The sequence below is a fragment of the Acanthochromis polyacanthus genome, chromosome 9 (assembly GCF_021347895.1).
Source record: "Acanthochromis polyacanthus isolate Apoly-LR-REF ecotype Palm Island chromosome 9, KAUST_Apoly_ChrSc, whole genome shotgun sequence".
Lineage (NCBI taxonomy): Eukaryota > Metazoa > Chordata > Actinopteri > Pomacentridae > Acanthochromis > Acanthochromis polyacanthus.
Genome location: NC_067121.1, coordinates 30,803,243 through 30,828,814, shown reverse-complemented (window position 1 = coordinate 30,828,814; position 25,572 = coordinate 30,803,243). Strand labels below are relative to the sequence as shown.

The 25,572-nt window shown below is 38.7% G+C and overlaps 3 protein-coding genes and 4 non-coding genes across 7 annotated transcripts; 1 reads left to right on the top strand and 6 right to left on the bottom strand.

The window, feature by feature from the left end:
* Positions 1-5,337: 5,337 nt before the first annotated feature.
* Positions 5,338-10,214, bottom strand: eif4a2 (eukaryotic translation initiation factor 4A, isoform 2). Its single transcript, XM_022213433.2, has 11 exons — positions 10,078-10,214; positions 9,106-9,163; positions 8,888-9,020; positions 8,485-8,624; positions 7,910-8,078; positions 7,707-7,816; positions 7,236-7,379; positions 6,752-6,889; positions 6,560-6,649; positions 6,224-6,303; positions 5,338-6,143 (listed from the first exon to the last, which is right to left on the bottom strand). Exons 1-11 carry the CDS (start codon positions 10,104-10,106, stop codon positions 5,999-6,001), a joined length of 1,236 nt encoding a protein of 411 aa, XP_022069125.1. The 5' UTR covers positions 10,107-10,214; the 3' UTR covers positions 5,338-5,998.
* On the bottom strand, positions 7,007-7,190 carry LOC127535618 (small nucleolar RNA SNORA81). The gene has a single exon (XR_007944492.1). It is a non-coding gene; the product is annotated as a small nucleolar RNA SNORA81 (small nucleolar RNA).
* Positions 7,480-7,659, bottom strand: LOC127535619 (small nucleolar RNA SNORA81). The gene has a single exon (XR_007944493.1). It is a non-coding gene; the product is annotated as a small nucleolar RNA SNORA81 (small nucleolar RNA).
* On the bottom strand, positions 8,179-8,253 carry LOC127535620 (small nucleolar RNA SNORD2). Its single transcript, XR_007944494.1, has one exon. It is a non-coding gene; the product is annotated as a small nucleolar RNA SNORD2 (small nucleolar RNA).
* LOC127535621 (small nucleolar RNA SNORD2) lies at positions 8,772-8,845 on the bottom strand. Its single transcript, XR_007944495.1, has one exon. It is a non-coding gene; the product is annotated as a small nucleolar RNA SNORD2 (small nucleolar RNA).
* A 5,334-nt stretch (positions 10,215-15,548) lies between the features above and the next one.
* setd9 (SET domain containing 9) lies at positions 15,549-16,585 on the bottom strand. The gene has a single exon (XM_022212677.2). It carries the CDS (start codon positions 16,534-16,536, stop codon positions 15,685-15,687), a length of 852 nt encoding a protein of 283 aa, XP_022068369.1. The 5' UTR covers positions 16,537-16,585; the 3' UTR covers positions 15,549-15,684.
* A 1,539-nt stretch (positions 16,586-18,124) lies between these two features.
* On the top strand, positions 18,125-24,527 carry dcun1d1 (DCN1, defective in cullin neddylation 1, domain containing 1 (S. cerevisiae)). The gene is given in 8 exon segments (XM_022213441.2): positions 18,125-18,234; positions 20,180-20,393; positions 21,518-21,686; positions 22,124-22,218; positions 22,221-22,253; positions 22,346-22,428; positions 22,512-22,608; positions 23,904-24,527. Coding segments are annotated over 8 exon segments (771 nt in total). The 5' UTR covers positions 18,125-18,231; the 3' UTR covers positions 23,981-24,527.
* The last annotated feature ends 1,045 nt before the right edge of the window (positions 24,528-25,572 follow it).

Below are 25,572 nucleotides of genomic sequence, written 5' to 3'. Positions count from 1 at the left end.
AAAAGAAAATATTTGCAAATGCAAGTCTTTATGTAAAACAATTTAAATTTTCTGGTTATTGACAGGTCAAGATGTCATTTTACATTACAGACATAAAAACTCGGTTCATTTTTGGACTTTTATTGATATATTAGTGCATTTTAAACATATAGGGGAATTGTGTAAAACAAATTTAAAAAATATACGTAAATTTACTGATTTTATTTACACTCACTGTTCTGATCTGTAAAACTGACACAGTTTAAATATTCTACAAGAGTCTTTTTACACTGCTAGCAAGATGTTGGCTCGGTTTAAACACTAATTACTGCAATAAATGTAAGAAATGGTTACATATACACACTTTTTTTTTAGCAATTTGTATTTAGAATGATCACACATTAAGCTGATGTGGAAAAGTACAATAAAATGAGCGTCATAATGTATAGCTACCTGGTGTGAAACCTCAGAACTAAAACCGGCTAAGAAAAAAAATTAGTGGTGACTTTTCTGGCAGCTTCTGTTGTTTGCTGCCAACCACAGATTCAACTGTCACTCTGAAACTATAGAAAAAAGTGACAAGAGCACAAACTAGAATAAGTCTAAAAAATGATTTCCAAGCCCGTCCTCTGACTCACTTATACTATACATTTTGATGATTATGTTCAACAAAGGAGCATCTAAGTGATATTGTTTCACCACATCCGCTCAACAGTTGGAAGTCTGAAGTGTCTCACTTAAAGGCTGAAGAGCAAAATGACAAACGTGTTCCTGGTAATGTCACACCGTCTCATTCAATGCTTTTTATTTATGTGCATTATTTTTGACATTGCAGATTAATACTGAAGATCAACATTTTTTTTTGTTTACAACATACTTCCTTATGTATTCTTTTATAGTTTTGATGTCTTCAGTATTAATCTACAGCATATGAAATAACAAAAAACACTGAATGAGAAGGTGTGTCCAAACGTTTGACTGGTAGTGAACATCATAAGCCTTCACTGATGCAGCCACAGATAAGTAACAAACAACCTTAACAGATTAACAAGGAGAACATGAAATTACATGACAGGAATCCAGTTCAACAGGTTAAAGCTGTTTAAAGGTGAATTTCTATCGATTTTACACATCTGTCTCTGTCTAGAAACCAAAGACCTGTGGGAGGAATTCAACAGCCGATGGTCTGGTGAGTGGGTTTTTTGTGGTGTTTGTTTGTGCACGGTGTCTTCTCAAAATGACTGACAAAATGAAGTGAACATCCGGTGTGTGTGTGGGTGCGTGTGGGTGTGTGGGTGTCTTTCTCACACCTCTCATATGGTATAGCTGCTCGTCAACCACACACAGCGTCCTCAGGCTTCTTTTTGTCTGTGTTTCTTTTATGGACAAAGTGCATCAGAGAGATATCATTTCACTGTGATGTGAGTTTCAGTGTTTCTCCTGTGTTCCTAGAGCTGTGTTATTTCACTAAAACTATGTACATGCATATTCACATAATTTTGGACTATTACAGTATAAATACAATAGCAATAATAATTAGAAGAATTTGAATTGTGATTTTCTCAACTTCTCATTTAAACATATCAGTACGTATTTATAATATTTGTTTATGGATCAATATATAACAGAGGGACTTTCAATCAATCAATCAAAGTTTATTTCTATGGCACTTTTCATACAAAAAGTAACACAAAGTGCTTAACAAGTTAAAAACAAACAATAAAAAATAAATAAAAAGACAATGCCCACATCCCTCCCAAATCCTGCCCCACAACATACTTCCTATGAACGCACAGACATACACACACAGACAGTCACACAGCCACGCACACACACACACACACACACACTTTTGTAACAGAAATAATAGTGTCTGTTGGCTGAGAGCAGAAGCACCAGAAAGAGGAAACACCATCATTGAGAGCAGCCCGCACCCGGGGCAGCAGCAGGCCCCGTCAGGCCCAACAGGCCAGCGAGCTCCAGGGCCATTAGGCCCAGGCCCTGCCAAAGCCCCAGATGCAGACGGCTCCCCACCGAGGAAACACTGGAATCTAAAATAGACGTGTTAAAAACAACAGGTAAAACTAAAAATTGAAGAATAAAATAGCTACTAAAAGATAAAGAATAGTAAAATAATAAATAAATAGTAAAATAAATGGTAAAATAGTGAAATAATAAAATAGTATACAAAATAATAAAATAAATGTATGAAATACATTCCCATGGAAGTCCATGGGATATATGTTGTATGCATTTTTATCAAAAGTTTAAAAAAAAGGTTTTTTATGTTCATTATGATCATGTCTTTACAAATTCCATAATTATTTATTATGGAAACAATTATTTATAAATAAAAAATGACTGGATATCACTAAAATGTCAACTAAATAAGTGTCCCAATTTAATAACAACCACCTTCTAATGAGCTAAACAATAATAAAATGAGCTTATTCAAAAATAGTTTTCATTGTGTTCTTTTTATTAAGTTTTATTAAGTAAGAATGTTGAGGTCGAGGAAGCTGCTAACCAGCTAGCAGCTAGTTGAAATCATGTTTGTGTCAAAAGGACTGGTTGCATTTGATTTTACTGAGGTTAGAAAACAAAAATAAAACTGTATATATATAATAATAATAATAATTTATATATAATCATATACAAAATCTGTAAAGCCCAAATATAGAAAAAATAATCTATATTTATTTAGATATAAATAACAAATACTAAATTTTAATAAATTTAACTAATATCTCTCTCTCTCTCTCTCTCTCTATATATATATATATATATATATATATATATGTATATGTGTATATATATATATATATATATATATATATATATATATATATATATATATATATATATATATATACAGTGCCTTGTGAAAGTGTTCGGCCCCCTTGAACTTTTCAACCTTTCGCCACATTTCAGTCTTCAAACATAAAGATATAACATTTTAATTTTTTGTCAAGAATCAACAACAATTGGGATGCAATCGTGAAGTGGAATGAAATTTATTGGATATTTTATACTTTTTTAACAAATAAAAAAACTGAAAAGTGGGGTGTGCAATATTATTCGGCCCCTTTACTTTCAGTGCAGCAAACTCACTCCAGAAGTTCAGTGAGGATCTCTGAATGATCCAATGTTGTCCTAAATGACTGATGATGATAAATAGAATCCACCTGTGTGTAATCAAGTCTCCGTATAAATGCACCTGCTCTGTGATAGTCTCAGGGTTCTGTTTAAAGTGCAGAGAGCATCATGAAGACCAAGGAACACACCAGGCAGGTCCCAGATACTGTTGTGGAGAAGTTTAAAGCCGGATTTGGATACAAAAAGATTTCCCAAGCTTTAAACATCTCAAGGAGCACTGTGCAAGCAATCATATTCAATTCAATTTTATTTTATTTATATAGTGTCAATTACAGTCAAATTGTCTCAAGACGCTTTACAGAACCCATATGCCTGACCCCCAGAGCAAGCCCAAAGGTGACAGTGGCAAGGAAAACACCCTTTTAACAGGGAAAAATTGCGTCCCAATTGTTGTTGATTCTTGACAAAAAATTAAAATTTTATATTTTTATGTTTGAAGCCTGAAATGTGGCGAAAGGTTGAAAAGTTCAAGGGGGCCAAATACTTTCACAAGGCACTGTATATATATATATATATATATATATATATATATATATATATATATATATATATATATAAACACATACACACATATGATCTGTTATACCCAAATATAGAAAAAATAGCAAAAATCTGATGTATTTATTAAGATATGAACTATATAATGAATATATTAACCAGTAATTAAAAAATAAAAAATAAAACTGATGTATTTTTGCAACAGTAGATTTTACAGATTAAAATCCAGGAAGAGTAGCCACAGTTTAACAGTCCAGTGTCTAATGGTGATCTAAATTCAACTTAATACATTATCTCCCTATCCCCTAAATTAATGCACAGCTTGAATTACCGCTTTGTGGATATTGATTGTACCTCCATTAACGTTTCCCTTTCAGTTTACAAATGAGCAACTTGTCAGTCAGCCTTGGCTGCAGCAGGAGCCTCCTCCAAAGAATCAGCAGCCATTTTTAGTGTTATCTTTGCATCTTGTCATGACCACATAGCACCTGTTTAATCAGCTATTATCTCTCCCATGCTGTTCTTGCTGTCTACACTCTCAGATCAGTACAGCCCACCTCCTCACCAACCCCCTCAGCTGAAGCTGTTCACTGTTCCTCAAATCAAACATAGACTGCCCCCTACCAAAGAAATGAGGTGTGGCCCATCATATGGTAAGTTGTGATTCCATGTTACATTCTTTATGAATATGAGTTACAATTCAACCAGTTATATTGTCAGGTATGTTTCTGTCTTGTGTTTCATACAGATATTTAGGAGTTTGACTATAAATGTAAAAAACATGTTGTGTAAAACCTCTTGACTCAAGTCTTAGCATTTGAGCTGCATTGTGGGTAATGTAGGACATAGAGGAAGAACACGTGGAGTGAAAGAAGCATTGTAGAAAAACAGATTTTTAAATTCTTAAGACTTTACAGCAGTAAAACGCTGAATCCAGTCCTGCATCAAAGATATCAGTTTTACTAAAGAATGGGTAGCATGGATTAGCAACCCTGTTACTGTGATTAGAGTAGGGTTAGCAAATAAATAAAACATGGAATATAAATGATACTATTGATGTGTAAGCTGAGCCAATCAAGCCTTTGATAATTTATTACCCACTATTGATTAATATGGAATAGAAAAATGTAAAAGGTTTATTTTTCCAAAATTTTGAAACCCAAATGTCCTCCAATTCTGGAATGATCCATTTGGTGTTTATAGGATAGTGCTGAATATGTAGTTTATTTAAACACAGAAGTGGTTTTAAGTAAAATCACTAGCTTATAATTGTTTGTGCCAGGAGATAGCTCAAAATGAATGTGCTTTTTTTAGTTTATTTTTCATGTGTTGAAATGAGAGATTTAGTCATTTATACATTATTGCACAATTATGAAAATTTGGGGCATCCGAGTGTCTGATAGTGATAATGTTGTTGAAAATGTTTTACTTCTGGACATATTTCACAGTAATGTTCCTTTTGGTCAGAACACTAGTTTGCCACTAGATGGAGCTGCAGCACAGCTTTTCCTCTGCTGCATCCATTCTCTCCTCTGCTCTTCCACAAACCACTCATGCCTCTACATGTGAAATGTGTGGGAGGACTTTCCATGGCAGCAATTACTTGAAGCACTCGGGTCACTCTGCTTTTTGCTCAAGTCTTACGTAAAACTGCTGATAACTCCATCCATCGTTAAGTACAAACTACACCAGCACTCCACGAAACAAGTTTACTTAACAGCAATTTCAGTTTATTAAGACATTCATACAATTCTGGGGAGGAGGAAATCTGAAAAGTAGTCAAGGAGGAGGGCAATAGCAATATACTCTGGTAAGGGTAAAACCACGTCAGCAAAATATGGCCAACCAGTGAGGAATTCTGATATAGCAAGTGGGATAAAAAATATGGTACATTTAAATTAAACACATTCACAAAAGATAACAAAAAGCAAGTGAATCTACAGTATAACATGACAAAGTGCCTCTATTAAGCAGGCCCACAATACATCGCACATATGTTAGCATAACATAATTTGCAGACTTTATACAGCACTTATACCTTTTAGTCCACAAGTAAGTTACTAAATGGTGGAGAACATCAAATACACGCATCTTAAGTGAACATGGAAAGAAATACCTGATAAGGACCTTCATGTTTACAGACCCCATGGCTTTGTAGCTCCAACCAGCCGGCTGTCGAGGTTAGAATCTACAACTGTCCGAGAGGGACCACCCTAGAAGTCACCTCGCTTTTAACACATACCAAAATTCTGATCCAAGGTTTTAGCATTGAGAAGTTTTTTTTCACCCTCGAATAATATAAGCACAATGCAAGTGGACGATCGCTATCACTGCGTTTAAAAAAAAAAAAAGAAGACCTTGGGGCTCAAATCAGGTCGGCCACATTCATAGGCATCTCCTCCACGGTAGTATTGTAAAACGTCTCGATGTCCCGAAGAATCCTCTTGTCCTCCTCAGTGACGAAGTTGATAGCAACTCCTTTTCTGCCAAAACGGCCGCCACGACCAATTCTGCAGAGCCAGGATGAGAAGCGTTAGACTCTAGAGGGAACTCAGAGGCACATGGTGCAGCATATGATCATTCAACCTACCTGTGAATGTAATTCTCGCGATTTGTAGGAAGGTCATAGTTAATGACCAGAGAAACCTGCTGAACATCAATCCCACGGGCCTGAGGAATAAAGAGATTCATTTCAATTACATTCCAAGTCTAAGACAGATTTCTAGAGCAGTACACGTATGGTACTGTCGCCCGTGTATAAGTAACAGATTCCTACAATAGAAGAACCCATTGTGGAGAACGAGCCCTAATCTCCCAAAAGTTCTGACTGCTTGGTCATTGTGGGACTGTTGCAGGATTAAAAACAATTGGGGTTCTAGTTCACAGCTTATTTAACATCTTGGATATTATTTCACTTCATACTAACCAGAAGATCAGTAGTGATCAACACTCTGCTTGATCCAGACCTGAACTCCCTCATAATCACATCACGCTCCTTCTGGTCCATATCACCGTGCTGTGAACAGGGAATCACTTTAGTTAGGAAGATGTGCAGCATTAAAGAAACAAACCTATGAGCAAATTATTTTGGGTTAAGTGGGCAGAGGCTGTATCATACCAGAGCAGAGACGGTAAAGTCTCTAGCATGCATCTTCTCAGTCAACCAGTCGACTTTTCTCCTGGTGTTGAGGAAGATGACAGCCTGGGTGATTGTCAGAGTTTCGTACAGATCACACAGAGTGTCCAGCTTCCACTCCTAGAGATATCAAAAACATCATGTTATCACATGTAATGCACGATCAATTAACTTGACAAGATGGAATACAAGCAAGCAGCAAGGCCACTTTAAGCCCAAATTAAGAAGGAGCAACTAATGTGTAACACAGGATCTTGAGACAAAGGAAACTGGACATTAAGAAAGAGGTCCCTCCAAGCCTCATTTCCGATACTGTGCCTTTGTTCTCCTTCCCTGGTGTACCCATGCTTACATGGCCACATGAGCTAAGCCTGAGAGGCTTGGCTCCTGCAGTTTTAGCAGGGTGCTTTAAAGAGAAGGGCATCTATGAGACTGGACAACACTGGAGGCTTTAAAGGGAACCAACCTCTCGCTCCACATTAATGTAGAACTGCTTGATACCCTCAAGGGTAAGCTCTTCCTTCTTCACCAAGATACGAATGGGGTCTCGCATGAACTTCTTGGTTACGTCCAGTACATCAGCTGGCATGGTGGCAGAGAGCAGGACCACCTGAAAACACAACAATACAGGTCAGAACAAGATCCAAGAGATACAATCAGAAAGTAAAATTACACTGTACTGCAAAACTAAAGCATTTTAATGAAGACCTGACTGTGGCACTTCACCTTGAGACAGCAACCAACGAACATTAAGAAAGAGGTTCGACCGCGTCTCATTTTCAGTACAGTGCACTATAATCTCCTTCCACGTGAAAGTCTGCTAGCATTATTGCATGAAACAGAATATCTGGATCGCACAATTTTAGCAGACATCTGTTAATGCAGAAGGGAATCACATTGAATCTTTCAGCTTTGTTTGGATCTGAACAATGCTTACTTGAATGTTTGTGCTCAGTTTCTGGAAGATCTCGTAGATCTGATCTTTGAAGCCCCGGCTCAACATCTCATCAGCCTCATCCAGAACAAACATCTTGATCCATTTTGGGCCTGTAGAGACATGTGGTCTTATCAGTGAAACATTCTTAAACAGATTCATTTCTAAAACTGAAGCTTCTGCTCAACAGGAGCTGTGATACTTACACAGATGTCTCCTGTTGAGCATGTCGTACACTCGTCCTGGTGTTCCCACCACTATGTGAGGGGCCTCAGCCTGGAGCTTCTGTATTTCACTACGGAGGTTGGTTCCTCCAATGCAGGCATGGCAGGTTGCTCCCATGTAGTCACCCAGAGCCAGAATTACCTTCTGGATCTAATCAGGGGAAACAGGAACAAAACACACCAGTTCAGCATAAAGATGTACATTTAGCAACAAGGCGCATGCAAACTCAAGCGTGTAGAAAAACTGTTCAAAGTGATCAGTAAAGTAAAAAGACATCTCCATTTCAAGAGTCAGTCCCGAAAGATGGTATGCCATCATATCACACAGTTTTCTACAGAAATATATCAAAGAACAAATGCAATGAAGCCAGATCACCTTTTAGACCAATGCAGCCACGGAAAGAGACTACACCAATCATAAGCGGAAGCTCTTTCAAAATTGCAGAATTTTGACAAATTTGTAAAAGATGGTACCTTAGTATTTGAATCAGTGTCCTCAGTAGGCTGCCTAGGTCTGAGACACTGTTGAGGCTATCGTGACCTCAGGAACAGCATACCTGCTGAGCCAGCTCTCTGGTGGGAGCCAGAACCAGAGCCTGAGTCTCCTTCTGCTCAATGTCCAGCTGCTGCAAAATAGAGATGGCAAACGTGGCCGTCTTGCCAGTGCCTGACTGGGCTTGGGCAATGACATCATAGCCTAATGGCGAAGGGACAAAGATTATTATTAAGTAAGAAACATTTCCCCAGACTATCATTGGTAAATGGGAGAGCTATGCATTCAAGTAAAAAAAAAAAAAAGGTATCAGCGCAAGAAATCTAACAGCTGGTGAAGCGATATAGTATTGAGTGATCAGTGAAGAAAAAAAATATCCCCATTGTTGGGTAAGTCCCGAAAGATGGTTAAGCATCATTTCACTCAAATTCAAATAAGTCACATCTGGCTAAATTCAGTTTCTGTACCTTTGATGCAAGGGATGATGGCCCTCTGTTGAATAGCAGATGGCTTCTCAAAACCATAAGCGTATATTCCCCTGAGAAGAGTCTCCTTCAGGTTCATATCATCAAAGTTGTCTGTAATCTCATTCCAGTTGCTCTGAATTGACAAGGAGAGGCTTGTGAGTGATTAATAATAGAATCAATTAACAGTGAACTTATATGTTCAGCTATGGCCGATTTACCTCGATGACACCATCAGGCTCCATTCCATCAGGCCCCCCATGGTCTCTATCTCTTGAGCTGTTGGGAAGAAATGATGCAGGTTAAATTTCACTTCAAGTCAACTTTGAAATCATGAAAATGGAATAAAAAGGTGTTGAGGATAAACTATTACACACAGTTAACGACACTCGGTGGTCATTCCCACCACGTGTCACATCACGTGAACGCTGGTCCACACCACCGCTTCTACTCTAATGACAAAAAGCCACCTATTACTCACTCACTTTAGTCACCTACAGCCGGGGAGCAGTGCTAGGTGTGCAGTGAGTGGGTCTGTCGTGGTCCGGGTTACGCCCAGAGGATTCCGTTTCAGTCTGGAGCTCCACTTGGCGCACGTGCCAAATTCCACGAGCGAGGCTCATATACCTGCCCCTCAGAAATGTCCCGCTTATGTAACCTCGGCAGGTTTCAGACCGGCTCCCACGCCCACTGTGCTTCACGACAACTCCTAAACGCCCCAAAAGGCTCACGAATCTCATCGGTTCACGTTCGGTGTTTCTCAACATGGAGCTCCGCTTCACTCACCGTTAGCCAATATGTCGGCCAGTTGGGCCTGCGCTGCCAACGGCGGTTACTGCTGAGAAATTAGGCCGAGATGTAGCCTGGCCCAACGGCTCCTCTGGCCCAAGACAACCACCGGTCACGACACAAATAAGCCGTTAAATGAATACAGCCACCTCCTGATGAGTTCTACATTAGCCCTGACAAAAATTAAGCCCATTAAATCCAAATGGCTTCCAACGGTAGTTCTGAATAACGATGTAGCCGCAAAGCTAACTGTTAGCACCCAGATCATCTCGACAGCGGTTGTGGCCTAGCTAGCTAGTTAATCACTAATTCAGAATAATATGGGGTTCAGCCTAACGGCACACATTTTAGTACAAACAAATCTCTAGTAATGTTTTAAAAAATGATAAAATCGACATTTTTACCTGTTGTAATCAGCAGAATCGCAAGACATGATCCGTACCCAACTTCTGCATGCGACTGAAAAGATCGCTGATGGCGATGCCGACTGCCTTTATGCAGCCGGACTATTTTCACTGATGGACGGAACGCTTGGATTCGTTGACAATCGAGTCTCAATTCGCTGACTTAATGTCTGAAACGCACTGAATTTAATACACTATATTATGTAGACGACAGTATATGCTATTAAGCGATAAAACGTGAAAATAGTTTGAGACTATTTTCCCCGGCGGAAGGATATTGCAGTAATATTGGGTGGCGGGGCTGCTACAGTGTCTCTGACAGGTCAAAACTCCGCCTGACAAGGTTGTGCAACATTTTGGGGGAGAGGGTTCGTGTGAGGCCGACACAGGCTCATTTCAATACAGACACTTTAATACAGGAGACTGATAGGGGAGATTTACGTCCAGAACACCATGAAATCACTTTATAGCAGGGACTTTAGAGAGTTATTGCTGCAGTGTCTGTGTATCTGACGCACCTCTGGTCCATAAGTTAACTTTGTGTCAGTGATCTGAATTGTGGACTGAACAGAGGCCTTATTGGGGTCTGGACATGTCCAGAAATTGCTCATAAGACTTGCAAGATGGGGACACTGAAACTATGGGGTGACACACAAAAATAGAAGACATATCTGAATTTCAGGAATTCTGCTATGATGTTGGAGAATAGAGGATAAGCGAGAACCATGTACGTATTTTGGTTTCTCATTTTACATTGACGGTTAGTAATGATCTTAGATGCATAATGAGGTGTGACAAACAGGAAACAAGACATTGGTTGCTGATCACACGATTCAGCAGCCATGCAGTAATGAAGTAAATGACAGGGTTGGCCAACATCTCAACACTGCATGAGGAAAGCAATACTTCAATTGACCTTTTACTAACATCAAGTTCTTGTCTAGTTTGGGGGTAAAAATCCAGCAGAAACCCTTGTCATGCTGAAGGATGTGTACAGGGAGCAAACAATGTCCCATACATGTGTCTATGAGTGGCATAAGAGAATCAGAATGGGGCGAGATGATGTGGTGGATGACTGAGCAACAACAGGAACTGATGCTAACATCCAGAAGATCAAGGGACTGGTGCAAAATTATCAGACTGATGATGGTTGAACATCTGGGACTGAATAGGCAGTCTTTCAGGACCCTCTCACTGGACGAAATGGACAGTCTTTGTGATCTATGTGTCTTTCAATGTAGACTCTGCTGCTTGGTCTAGGTGGTTGTATTGGAAGGCCCAGGTCTAATGGTCTAATCCCTAATGATGAGATTGTCCAGGAATTCTAGGTTGGCCTCTAGCTGCTCCAAAATGTCTGTTTCCCCCTTGGAGAGCAGTTTGGGCATCAACTTTGAGCAAATCTTCTGCATGCCCACATAGTTAAATAAGATGGACTGATGTGAGTGTAGTTTACTATGGTGACCACAATATTGAAAATTCTGTTCCTGCATGATGATACTTTTAAGTAAAAAATAAATAAAACAAAAAAAAACAGGTAAAACTGAAGTCATAGCATTTGGCCCTAAGCACCTTAGAAACCTATTATAACACCAGACAGTTACTCTGCTAGTACAGCTCTACTTCTACTGTGAGGAACCTTGAAGTTATTTCTGATCAGGATATGTTCGTTATTACACATTACTAGTCTGTAGGATGGCCTTCTTCCACTTGTGCAATGCTGTCAGAATTAGAACATCCTGTTTCAGAATGATGCTGAAAAACTAGTCCATGAATGTGTAGTTTATCGCCAGGACTGTAATCAAGATGTCCCAATAATTCTTTTCAAAATCTCCAGCTGATACAAAGCAGCTAGACCTCTGACTGAAACTAGCAAGAGAGATCATATGTCTCCCGTATTAACTTTCCTGTATCGACTTTGTATAAAATCAAGGACAGAATTAAAAATACTTCTCCTGCTCCATCACATCCTAAAGACCTCATTGTACCAGATACAGGTTTACTTGTGGTTCACAGACTTTCCAGAAGCAGAATGAGAGGCAGATCCTTCAGTTAATAGCTCCTCTGTTGTGGAATCAGCTTCTAGTTTGGGTTTGGGATGCAGACACCTACTCTACTTTTAAGAATAGGCTTTAAAATTATATTAGGGCTGCTCAAGGTCACCTAAACCATCCATTAGCTATGCTGCTATAGGTTTAGACTATTTGAAGAGCTTTTTTCATCGTCTCTCGCCATACAGTTACATACTGTATGTCTCTAACTTTGTCTCTTGTGGTTTGTGTTTTGCTCTCTCCGGTTCTGGATCTACAACCTCCACAGTGTTTGTTGTTTTTTAATGTGTTGTGTTTTACAGATGCTCTTATGGATCCTGCTGCTGTCTGATGCTACAGGTAAGAAATAAACTCAGAAGAAAGACTTCTGCAAACAGCTGGAAGCAACAAACTAAACTCCAGCTCCATTAACAGTGTGAGGTCTGTGTGTTCACCTCTGTCATCTAAGGCTTTAAGTGCTCATTGAGCTAAAAAAGAAAAATACTACAAAGGTCTGAGCTATATGCTACAAAATGTAAAAAAGAACCGTTCATCACTGCATATGAAATAGTGATCAAAGGGGCTTTGTGATGCAGAAAACAATGGATGCAGCTCAGAGCTGTTGTTTAGTGCTCCTTAACAAGAGGCAAAAAACAACAACAAAGGTCTAAGTAGCTGCCAGGCTACCTGCTGTCACATTCTGATGATGTGTAATGACATCACTGCTGCTTTCTGCATTCTCTCTGTCTGCTGGAGGCTGGTTTTAAAATGTAACAGGATCAAGCATATAATCCCGCTCATGTGCGACTGCTGCATATTGTGAAAGAGGCAGACACACCTTGAACATTGCATATTCTCAAGAAACCTGATTGGTCGGGCAAATCTGTCTTTTCAGTAACTGCTTAATCAGCTGCTGTCAAGAGTTTTTTTTTTCAGAGAAGGGCTTAACTTCATGACACATTGAGGTAAATTTCCACTACCTGCTGAGTAACTCCATATCAATATGAACTGAATTAAAATAGAATAGAAACAGAAGGTCCTTATTGTCACTGTATTCTGCAGAATGCAACAGAACATTCCCATCTGGTTCATTAAGAGACAGAGGAAAGGCAATCTGAAGAAAAACACACACTCTAAAATAACAACCAAAATGAGCGAATTAATGTTTGCTGTAGTTGTTCATTTATCGCTTCAAACTTCTTCTGTGAAAATAATTCCTTTCTGCCTGAAAATGGCTTAGATGTGACTCTGTGCTGCAGCTTTCTCTTGATGCTCAGCAGCAGCTTGAGCACACCAGCTCACATAGGGCTCTGCTTAAGACTGAGAAACAGCTTTTTCCCACGGTTCATAAGACTCCTGAACTCAAAACGGCTGAAAACCTGAATGCACAGTGTCACTTTTAATGGTTCTAATGCTGCTTACATACAATTTCCTGACCATATTTATTCTATTTTATCGACTTTTATTTCATTTACCGCCCATATTGTATATATCTTGCCTCCTTTGCATATGTTGTCATTTTTATTTTTTTTAAATTGCTGCTTGTTATCAATGCAACGTCCAGCAGAAGCTATTTATATTTTTGTCATACCCCCACGTATGATGACATTAAAGCTATTCTATTCTATTCTATTCTATTCTATTCTATTCTAACACTGCAAATCTACTCCATGCTACATATTGGCAAGTTGGAATATTGGAGCAAGTTAGTCACACATCCAAACTGATTGTGAAGAAGTATATTGATACAGAAAGCTCCACCCTGCAAGCTCACAAGAATGGAAATGGTCATTTATGGCACTTACTGCTTATTTTATTCATATTTTTCCCCCCCAGCTTATAATAAAACACCATATGAGCATGTTAAGATAAAACAAAATTTGACTTTCACCATAAAAACTCTTTCAAATCTAGAATCTGGAAATAGCATAATGTTGCTTATCATACTGTTATATTGCACAAGTCTGATTGAAAATGATTGCACAAGAGCTGTGCAGGGAGTTATCATCGCTTGTTGGAATTCTGTGTACAAACAGTTCTGGGAAGGAAATAGCCTGTGACGTTTCTGAGCTTTATTGGGAGTATTTACTAGAAGACAGCAGGTCAAACATGTGGATGTGTTCAGAGTGATCGTATCTCTATTGAGGAGCTGGAAATATCTTTTAGGAACAAGAAGATGTCTATTTGCTCGTTTTCTCCAGTTTTCCTTTGACTTCATGTGTCATTGTTGTATGAAGAATTCAATTTAGTCCAGTTAACAGTTTCCTGCTGTATTGCCTCTGTGTTCTTCAAGTTTCAACTGCTTGATAATTGGAGAAGCTGCACCGTTGCTCTGCTTTAGACATGATTTAACTTCGTCTGCAGATTATCTCCTCTCCCTTTTTGATCCCTATGTGTGAGCAAACTCATCCATTTAAGCACTCAGTCCTGCACCAGATAAGAAAAAATCCGAGAAAAAATGTGACAGCAAGGGTGCAGAAAAATAGGTTAAAAGCAGTTTAAAAACTGTGAAAATATTGTGAAAAAATGGCAAATTTTTGAAGAATAATTATATTTTTCGCAGATGTAAATACAGAAAAATAGAATTTTACAGTGAGATTGTAAAAAAACAAGTTAGTATTGGTAAAAATATAGATTTTTGATGCATAAATTATTTACTGTTTTTTTCTAGTCAATATGTAAATTGATACGTTGTCAGTGGTTTTAGTAGATACCATATTCCTTAGGGATGTCAGATAATATCGACCCATTATTGGCATAAAAATGTAATATCGGTCAATATCGTTATCGCTTTTTCTTGCCTATCATGAAAGCCAATAAAAAAAATCTGGATTTACCGGACTCAGGGAAGGAGGGAGAAAGGGAGACTGTGAACTGTTGCTTAAGACATTTTTTTTAAAAAGGCATAAATATGGCATTTTTGTCCATAACTTAAGTAGAACAATTTTTTTTTATTTTGTACAGAAAATGTTTACATTTAGATAGCCTTGCTGCTTTCAAGAATGCATCCAATGGGTCATCACACTAAAATTAGGTGTGATGTTGACAGAACATATGTGATGCTGCCTAAAATTAATTAAATAGCCCACATATATTAGTATCAGTAGTGGTATCAGTGGATATCTGAAACTGAGTTGAACAACATCAGCATATCGGCTATTGGCAAAAAAGCCAATATCAAACATCCCTAATATTCCTGCAGTGTTAGACATAAAGCCACATCCTAACATCAGCTGCACCCTCACCACCAGTTGTCTGTGATCATCTGTGTTTGTTTCCTCCTCACAGTCTGGAAGCAACACACTGTGAGCTCTCAGAACAGGATTTCATGGCCTGACCTGAATGCATTTTCAGATGAAAGGAAACTTTGTTTTCTGTTCTCTGTTCTCTGTGAAGTGGATTTTTAAATGAGACTGCTGTAAAAAAGTCGAACAGTCATGAAAGGATTGTGGTGCGGACTTTATTCCAGTGTATTCCTGCGTGTACAAAGAAAGCAATGATTTTTTCCCCCATTAAACACAGTGATAACACAGTTTGAATTTCAACAGTGAATTGTTTTCAGTTGGAGTGTGAGCTGCTTTTAATGCACGATGGTGTAGTAGTTGGAGAAGAGTTCTTCCCCTGCTGTAATGTCTCTGAGGGACACCAGGACCACACAGCGTAGAGGCCTCTGGGTGTCCTGGCTGTAGTTGACGTTGGGGAGAAACTGTCGCAGCTCGATGGGAAACCTGTCCGGCAGGTCAAACTCCTGGTAGCAGACGTTGGCGGCCCTTTCGTTGGAGCAGTTGTTCACATACTGACCCACAGCGAGGGGGTTCAGAGGAGCGTCCGTCAGCCAGCTGGTGTCACTCATAAGGAAAGGACCCAGTCTGTCTCTGCCGCTGCAGGACCTGAACACCATCCTGGAGATGCTTCTATCATTTCCATCCACCAGGACGCCGTCGATGCACCTGAACACAAAGGGGTTTCTGATGGACTGCAGCAGGATGGGCTCATAGGGCTGGTAGACGGTGCCTGGATACATGGCAACTGTGGCTCCTTTGGGTACAAACCCTTTGGTGACAAACACGCCAGTTCCTGCCTGAGGTAAGGAGCTGGGCCTGCGGTCGATGCTGAAGCCCAGAGACTGGAACATGACCTCCTGAGGGCTTCCTCCATGCTGCTGGTCTCCTCTGCTCACCTGAGGAGGAAGGTGAGTCTGTGCTGCCAGGATGTGCCTGTGATCAGCCCCGTGACTGAGAACCAGCAGCCTGAAGAGCCTCAGCAGACTCTCAGAAACCTCCACATCCGGCACCAGCTTGTCCTTGCAGCGCTCCGTCACCTGCCGCAGAGTTTTCTCATTTTTAGACAAGTTCAGAAGCATCCAGGGGACGAACCGGTGCCTGTACGACCTCCATTTGTTCTCCAGTCTTTGCAGAGCAGATCTAAACATCCAGAGAAACTGCTCGGTCTGACGCTCTACTTCTTCTTCCGGTGTCAGGTGTATTAATGGTGGTGAGTTTGTGTTTTACCTCCACCTACTGGCTGGAGGGAGAATGTCCAGTATTTGTATTGGTAAGGTAAATATAAAACTCACATCCTCTCCATCAAATTAGTTTATAAACAGGATTTAATAACCGCTACTTATGGTTTTTTGCAATAGATCATACTAAAACGTTATTTTATCTTCCTCATCGTTTGGAAATCTCACTGGAGCATCTCTACTCCTGAACTTTTAAAAACAAAACAGACGTGAAAAACAATGAAATACTGTGACACTCAAAAGCTGTAGAAATAGTAAATCGAAATAAAAAATAGTAACATTCAGCTGATTTAAATAAAGTAAAGCTGTGTAGTTTTATAGCCACACAATGTAAAATAACTAACTACTGTTTGTAAAAATGCTGGATTTTGATGTGGACATGTACAATTTTTCCTGATATTTATTTGTAGAGTAAAAATGTAAATTAATACTTTTAGCACTTTTTTCTAGAATTATCGATAATTTACCAAAAACAACGAATATCTATACAATAATAGTTAACAAAAATAGCCTTTTTTCACCATTAATATACATAATTTTTCAAATTACAATCACATATATGGACATCATTTTTTAAAATGTATTGTTCCTAATAATCCTAATAATAAAAATAACATCAATAATAATTATAAAAATAAATTAACAACAGCAATAATAGTAATGATATAAATATATTACAAATATAATAATTATACATTAAATATGATCTGACTACGAGATTTAGTGGTTACTCCTTATCCTAAATCACTAGAGGAAATCTAAAATGCAAACCCAATGAAAGGTTACGTCTTAGGATGTTAAATACATTTTTTAAAAGTTTTATATAACAGTTAATTTTTAATATAGCAGTTAAACACTGTGCAAACAAATCATTATTTTTATTTTTTATTTTTAAGAGTCAAAATGTAAATTAGGGCTGCACAGTGGAGTAGTGGTTAGCACTTTCGCCTTGCAGCAAGAAGATCCCTGGTTCAAGTCCCGGGGTGGGCCTGGGATCTTTCTGCATGGAGTTTGCATGTTCTCCCTGTGTATGTGTGTGTTTTCTCCGGGTACTCCGGCTTCCTCCCACAGTCCAAAAATATGCTGAGGTTAATTGATTACTCTAAATTGTCCGTAGGTGTGAATGTGAGTGTGATTGTGTGTCTGTATATGTAGCCCTGTGACGGACTGGCAACCTGTCCAGGGTGTCCCCTGCCTTCGCCGGGTCAGCTGGGATGGGGTCCGGCGCCCCCCGCGACCCTAGTGAGGATGAAGCGGTGTATAGAGAATGGATGGATGGATGGAAAATGTAAATAATTGTTTCTCCCAGTGATTTCATCATATATTATTGTTAATAAAAATATGAAAATCTGTGTAACAACAGTTAAAAATGATTTGCCATTTTCTTTATATGTTAATATCAATGTTTTTTTCTTAAAAAAATATTACGTTTTCTTCTAATTTAAATACAGTTTAACACATTTTTTGTTGTTTTACTCTCATAGCGTTGTGATTTTCACTCTGACCACCAGGTGGCGATAAAGCAGCGCCTCCACCGCCAATAAATGTCAAACTAGAAGAAGAAGCCAGCTGGATGGGAGGAGAGGGAGTCCGGCAGAGACAAACATGGTGAGAAATTACTCTTTTTAGCCTTGTTCTTCTGTGCAAACACAAACAGAGCCATTAAACACAAGCTACCACTTCTGAGTGATTAAGAATGCCAGTAAACTGATCTGCTGACTTCATATCCGCTTTTTAAAACCAAAACTAACGCAGCTAACAACGTTTGCTAACTAGCTCACGGTAAAGCTAACAACTCGCCCAGTTAGCTAACCTTGTTAGCTTTCAAGCCAGCTGACAAACAGAAATATTCACTTTTCAGCGGCATTAACTGTGGATTAATGTCGACATGACTTTATAACTTTATTTCTTGTAGTGTTTTAAATGTTACAGGTGTTGTGCTATAAAGTGACCCTCTGCAAATACCTGATTGCCGTCCGTGGAAACAATTACACTTAAGTCTGTCATTATTTCACCTGCTCTGCCCGTTACGTTATACCCAATCCAGTTGTTTTTAACAAGTGAAATAGCTTTTAACGACCAATTCAACTCATCCAATGTAGTTTTTCAACTTGCCAAGAAGTATTTGCTGTCCCTGCACTGTGATTAAAATAAAGTCAGTGCATCAAAATTATTTTATTTCATTCGTTTGTATTGTATTTCTTAGATTAATATTCTTTTTAAAGCACTTTTGCCCAGTTTCCACATGTTCACTGCTCATTTTATTTGAGTCAAACGATCATAACGTCTGAATATATGCAACTTTATGTCTGTGATTGTCTGTGCTCACTGACGCACGCACACAGACAGCTTGTACAGATCCGTGCACACTCTGTGTAGCCAAAAAGAAACAAAAAAAAATGATACGCGCGCACACATGCTGAGGATAAGGCTACTGTGACAGACTGGAGCAGAAGAGCAACTTTGCCCAGGGGAAGGAAAGGTCCGGATAAAAGTGTGCCTGTGTGAAGCTGTAATGTTCTTGTAAGTGAATAACTGTCACCAGAACATTCTGTTCAGTTTTATAGCATATTGAGACATGACGTTTAGAGTAATAATAGGTAGCATGGGAGCTGTCTTTCTGATTTTTAGAGTGTATGTGTCTGGTATGTCAAGTATTCCTGGTTAGACTGTAATTCATATTATTTACAGGTGGTTTTTATGTACATAATTACAATCTTACACATCATACACGTTCATAAATCAAGTCATTTTATTGCACAAATCAAATTTTAGTCACAGTGCAGGGGTTGCACTCACTTTAATATGTGGAAAACTGCATTATGTGAGTTGAATTGGTCCTTTAAAGCTATTTTAACTAATATGAATGACTGGATTGGTTATAATCAAGGTCAAAGCGCAAGTTAAATACTGTAAAAAAAATAGTAGAATTACTTCCATGGACAGCAATTAGATTTTGGAAGATGATCGCTTTTCGGTACAGCAACAGGTAACTGCCAGTCATCACACTGTACGCTGCTTAGTATAATCTTTTTTTATTTGCTTGTGCTCTGACTCCAGTGATTTCAGGGATGATCTTCACCATAGTTCAGTATTTATGTAGTCAGCAGCTCTACCACTCTTGATAAGTCTTACAAACTTAGATGTCATCCTAAAGAGCTTATAAATGTAGTTACACTTTAGAGAAACTATACACTATCGTTCAAAGGTTGTGTTCCATGAAAACTCACAATTTTATTCATGTGCTAACATAATTGCACAAGGGTTTCTAATCATCAATTAGCCTTTCAGCACCATTAGCTAACACAATGTAGCATTAGAACACAGGAGTGATGTTTGCTGGAAATGTTCCTCTGTACCCCTATTAATTTGATGTTATCTCCATTGATAAAAGATGCTTTTCTTTCAAAAATAAGGACATTTCTAAGTGCCCCCAAATTTTTGAATGGTGGTGTATGTTTCCTATTGTTTCTGTTCCTTACATTTGTCTAATTGTGTGAAATGGCAACTGGGGTGTTCAGTTTGGTTTTTTTGTGTGATTGTCTTTGCACAGAACAAGCTGAAGTCCTCACAGAAGGATAAAGTTCGTCAGTTTATGATCTTCACGCAATCCAATGAGAAGACTGCGGTGACCTGCCTGTCGCAGAATGACTGGAAACTAGACGTTGCCACGGACAAATTTTTCCAGAGTCCAGAGCTCTATGTTTCAAATCTAAAAGGGGCTTTAGACAAGAAGAAGCTCGAGCAGCTGTATAACAGATACCGAGGTAGGAAAAGAGCACAGCTACACACTCAACTCAATTTTTCAGTTTGATGGAGATTTTCTAGACCAGAGGTGTCAAACATGTGGTCTTTGGGCCAAAACTGGCCCTCCAGACGATCCAATCCGGTCCATAGGATGACTTTGTAAAGTGTAAAATTACAGACGACATTAACTGTAAACTTGTATAACTATAAATTTAAATAATTCTAGACCATGACAAGTTGTTTTCATCATAAGTAAAATACTACATTTTTTCATTGTTCTTTTGTCCTTTTGTGTCTCATTTTTTTAATATTTTGTCTTGTTTGTTTTTTTTTTTGTCGTTTCTGTCATGCTTTTGTAATTTTGTGTGTTTTTTTTTTTGGTCTCCCTTGTGTTGTTAGTCTACTTTTTTGTTTTGTTTCTTGCTTTTGTAATTTTTTTGGTCTTGCTTGTGTCATTTGTGAATTTTTTGTAATTTTTCTATTTTTTTGTGGCTTTGTAACTTTTTTGTCTCTTCTTTGTTTTGGATTGTGTCGTTTGTCTCATTGTTTTGTCGTTTTGTGTATTGTTTTTGTCATTTTGGGTCTGATTTTTGTAATATTTTGTCCTGTTTTGTTGGGTTTTTTTTGGTCAGACTTTTGCCATTTTGATCGTAAGGTAAAATACTATATCATCCAGTTCCCAGATAGCTGTGACTAAATGTTGTCTTCCTTTATAGACACTCTGTGATCTGGAAACTGTAATGTGTAAATAATAAATTGAGGCATAAAGTTGCTGAAATTGAACTAATTTTTCTTATTTCTTATGAAATTTCAGGTTGTTCATGATGTTTTGTAAAAAGATAATTCCTTAAATGTGAACATTTCCAGAATGTACTGTTTTGTACTAAAACAAAGGGAACCTTTGGAGTTGTCATTATGCTGTGATTTTACTGATCCGGCCCACTGGAGATCACATTGGGCTGAATGTGGAACCTGAACTAAAATGAGTTTGGCATTCTTGGTCTAGACCGCAGAGGAATGAATCCCACATTACAGGGCAAAAAAATGAAGTATTTTTAAAAAAAGGTACTTCGTAAAAAAAAAAAAAAAAAAAGTTGTTTGTGAATGAGTAATCAATCCAAACACTCTTTGTGCTCTGACTTAGATCCTCATGACGACAACAAGATAGGCATTGACGGGATTCAGCAGTTCTGCGACGACCTGGGTCTGGACCCGGCCAGTATAAGTGTCCTTCTCATAGCCTGGAAGTTCAGAGCAGCGACGCAGTGCGAGTTCTCGAAACAGGAGTTCATGGACGGCATGGCAGAGCAGGGGTGAGAATGAATTTTCAGATGATGCAAGCAAGAGAGAGCAGACATTTCCCTTTAGCATTAGAAACTCACAGACAAAACAGAAGTGGACCGCTATCATTCAAGTGTTGACTTAATTTGAGGTGAGCGTGCTTTAAAAGGTTTGTTTGAGATGTCTGACATGACATTTGGTACAAACGTGCACGTATTTATTAAACAATGTGTGGTTTGATCACAATATATGTTTTTTTTTTTAAAGTAAATTTAGTGCAGAAATTCTCTACTGATGTAAAGTTTCCATGCTTTGTAGGAAAAATATCAGATATAAGCCCGTTAGATAAGTTTCTGTTTGACAAATAAGTCACATATGCCTGCATTTTAACAATTAAACAAGCAAAAGTTTGTTTAATTAACATACAAAGGGTTTTTAGTCCACTGGATTAAAAAAATTGCTTCCACAGGTGTGACAGCATAGACAAACTAAAAGCGCAGCTGCCAAAGATGGAGCAAGAGTTAAAGGACCATGGGAAATTTAAGGACTTTTACCAGTTTACATTTAATTTGCAAAGAATCCTGGCCAGAAAGGTTTGGGTAAGAATCTTTTTAATGCTCATCATACTGCTCATCTGCTGCTTGTTTGCTTTGTTGACTTTGTTTTCACCTTATGTCTGATTTTCTTACAGATTTAGAAATGGCCATTGCGTATTGGAATTTAGTGCTGGCTGGACGCTTCAAGTTCTTGGACTTGTGGAATAAATTTTTAGTTGTAAGTGAATAACCACGCTTTTGGCAGTTCTAACATGCAAATATTAGTTCTCATTTATGAACTTTGCTGTAAATGTTTTACAGGAGCACCACAAAAGATCCATTCCTAAGGACACTTGGAACCTCTTACTAGACTTCAGCACAATGATCACAGATGACATGTCGAATTATGACGAGGAAGGTTTGTAAATTTCTCACTCCGCTGTGCAGAAACATATTTGTGGTTTTCATTGTATTGTTAGTTGAAACACAAGACACTTGTGCACCAAACAAAAAGGATCCACACTCAATGAAGGACCTAGAATCCCTGATCTGTCACTATACACACCAGTGAGCAGTGATTCCTAAACACATCTCTGAGGGTCATCAGGTGGATACCTCCCCTCAACAGTGTCTTGCGTATTTAGTCCCACAACACCTTCAGGAGGCTAGGTGGTGAACTTTGGCATCCCAGGTTCACCCCCTCTAGTGCCAGTTCACGCGATCCAAACTGCACTGCCACGTTCAACTGACCCAGGCCATTTAAGAGATGTTCCAGTGCTGATGCTACCAGTTAGGTAGTGCAAGCTGCTGAATACCTAGTGCCAACTGCTAAAAAGTTACGAAGAAACTATATATTTAGACTCTCCAAATTCTAAATGCTAATGCTAGCTGCAAGACTAGCACCATGTCCAAAGTAAACTTACCACTGACAAAGAAACTGTACAGTTGAAACATAATGAATAGATCTTTATGGTCACTGTTACAGAAAACAATGAAAATTGGTTTAGTTCTCTCCAAATACCAGCATTAAAAATAAACTATATAACACACCCTAAAAAATCTATACAACATGAGAGAAATATCCAGTATGGAAGCGGTTCATGGTTAGAGACCTGCTCTGCACATGATTGTTGCAAATGGTATGACATAAATATTGCACTGTTAGGGATGTGATATTGTCAATCGGGGAAGGGAGCAGACATTTGGCAGCTTGTGGATAAAGCTGTTTTTCAGTCTGTTGGTTTTGACTCCAAGTCTCCTGTATCGTCTACCTGGGGGGGGGTGTCCTGGGTGTGAGGGGTCTCTGGTGATTCCTCTGAAGTCTGCTGGTATAAACGTCTGTGAGCGGAAGTAGTGTGGTCCCAGTTACCCCCTCTGCTGCTCTCACCACCCGTTGCAGGTCCTTCCTGTCCTCTGCAGTGTAGCAGGTGAACCACACTGTACAGCAGTAGGTCAGGAGGCTCTCAGCGGTGGAGCGATAGAAGTTTGTGAGCGGCTTTTAGGGGAGATGACCCTGACAGCTTGTGTGATGTGGGTGGACCATGTAAAGTCGGCAAAGATGTTGGACCCCGAGGAACCTGAAGCTCTCCACCCTCTCTCTGTCTCTCAATGTTGAGGGTGGAGTGCTCAGTTTGCTTTGATCTCCTAAAGTCCAGGACCATAACTGTCATCCGTATTTAGTAATTTGACAGTTTTTGCTTGTTTCTTCCACAGGAGCGTGGCCAGTCCTTATCGATGACTTTGTGGAGTTTGCGCGGCCGCACATCGGGACCAAGAGCACAGCAGTTTAAAGGCCGCTCTCACTGAAGGAACATCCACGTGAGATTTCTGCAAAACAGGACGAGATGACCGCACTGAGCTGAGATCTATGTTGCCTTTTCAACTCTCAGGACTGAAACATTTACACAGCAGAGACTTTATAATATATATATATCTATATATATATAAATATATGCTTGTATGTACATATATGAAAAAGGCATATCTCTTTGTTGGTCAACTTGTAATGGAGGGGAATTTTTATCTAAAGTATTGGGCTTCTGTCTGTGCTCAAGCCAGCTGGAGAGGAGTCACCATTTGTACCACCTGTGGTTCAGTGACCGCTCAAAAGCAGGTAGATAGACACACTTGAATTCTAACGTAAACGGGAGGGTTTGCAAGGGGATGTTGTTCTTTAAATATTGGATTTTAATACTAGTGTGCATTCCCTGATTTTTGTTTTATGATACATTTGTGTGACAGTCGTATAAAACCTTGATTGTAATTCTTTTTTTAAGCATAATGCTGTTTAAACACAAATGTGTAAAGCTAAATAAATGTTTCCATTTGGTATCTTTATGATTGCAAGGCCTGTGTGTGTTTGTACTTAGAAAGGATGTTAATGTAATTAGGACAGATGCTATCCAGATGAGATTTTTAATATGATTGTCAGTTCAAGTAAATTTTATGGTTATAATCTGAAGTTGGCGGTGCGGTTTGGCAGTGGACCCTCACTGTCGCCTTACAGCTCAGAAGTTTGAATCTCAGCCTGGGGTCCTATCTGTGTGGAGTGTGCATGTTCTGCCTGTGCAGCGTGGGCTCTCACTTTGCTGTCCGACTTCCTCCCACAGTCTAAAGACATGCTGAGGTTAATTGGTGATTCTGAATTGTCTGTAGGTGTGAATGTGTGCTTTGAGAGGCTCCAGGCCCCCGCGACCCTATGAGGATAAATAAATAGAAAGTAGATGACTGGTGATCTGCAGGTACCTTTCACGTAGTTACTACATTTTTCTTTAAACTTTGAAATAACTAGTTTAAGGTCGTTCAAACCAAAGAAATACCTTATGATCTAAAGTACCTAAGCTGTGAAATAAATTGAAAGTGCAATATTTCCCTCTGAAATATATTGAAGTGAAAGTATGAAGTGGTATAAAATTGAAATACTCAAGTAAAGCCACAATCCCTCAAAGTTATGCTTCCAGATATAGTACTTACAGGTGGTCTCATGAAATGCAACAATTTGTTTAAAGAGCGTTTCTGGCTTCAATTTAATATGTATGGTTTTTTTTCCTTTACAGTTTAATGATAGATGGATGGACAGATCAGTATTATTACAGCTGCTCATGGATATTTGCACCCTGATGAAAACACATGAATTTAACATTGTTGTGGTGAGACTTATGTAATTAGACCTCTATTTAAAAATAAAAAAAATCTATATAGAGTTAAAAGCACAATATTTTCCTCTGAAATGTATTTCAGTGGAAGTATTAAGTAGCAAAAGTGTAAATACTCAAAGTACAAGTACCAAAAATTATTTTATCTTGGTAACTGGAACAACAGAAGAATACTGCAAGATAGTAGAAAATACCCAATCTAATTAATATACGGTAATTTTGTGTGC

Bases quoted from the DNA above. Each gene is read 5' to 3' on its own strand.
- setd9 (XM_022212677.2), bottom strand. From the start codon at position 16,536: ATGTTTAGATCTGCTCTGCAAAGACTGGAGAACAAATGGAGGTCGTAC.
- eif4a2 (XM_022213433.2), bottom strand. From the start codon at position 10,106: ATGTCTTGCGATTCTGCTGATTACAACAG. The intron at 6,650-6,751 runs GTATGATACAGC...CCCTGTTCACAG, and splicing joins ACTTTACCGTCTCTGCTCTG to CACGGTGATATGGACCAGAA. The intron at 6,144-6,223 runs GTAGGTTGAATG...CTGGCTCTGCAG, and splicing joins CGCGAGAATTACATTCACAG to AATTGGTCGTGGCGGCCGTT.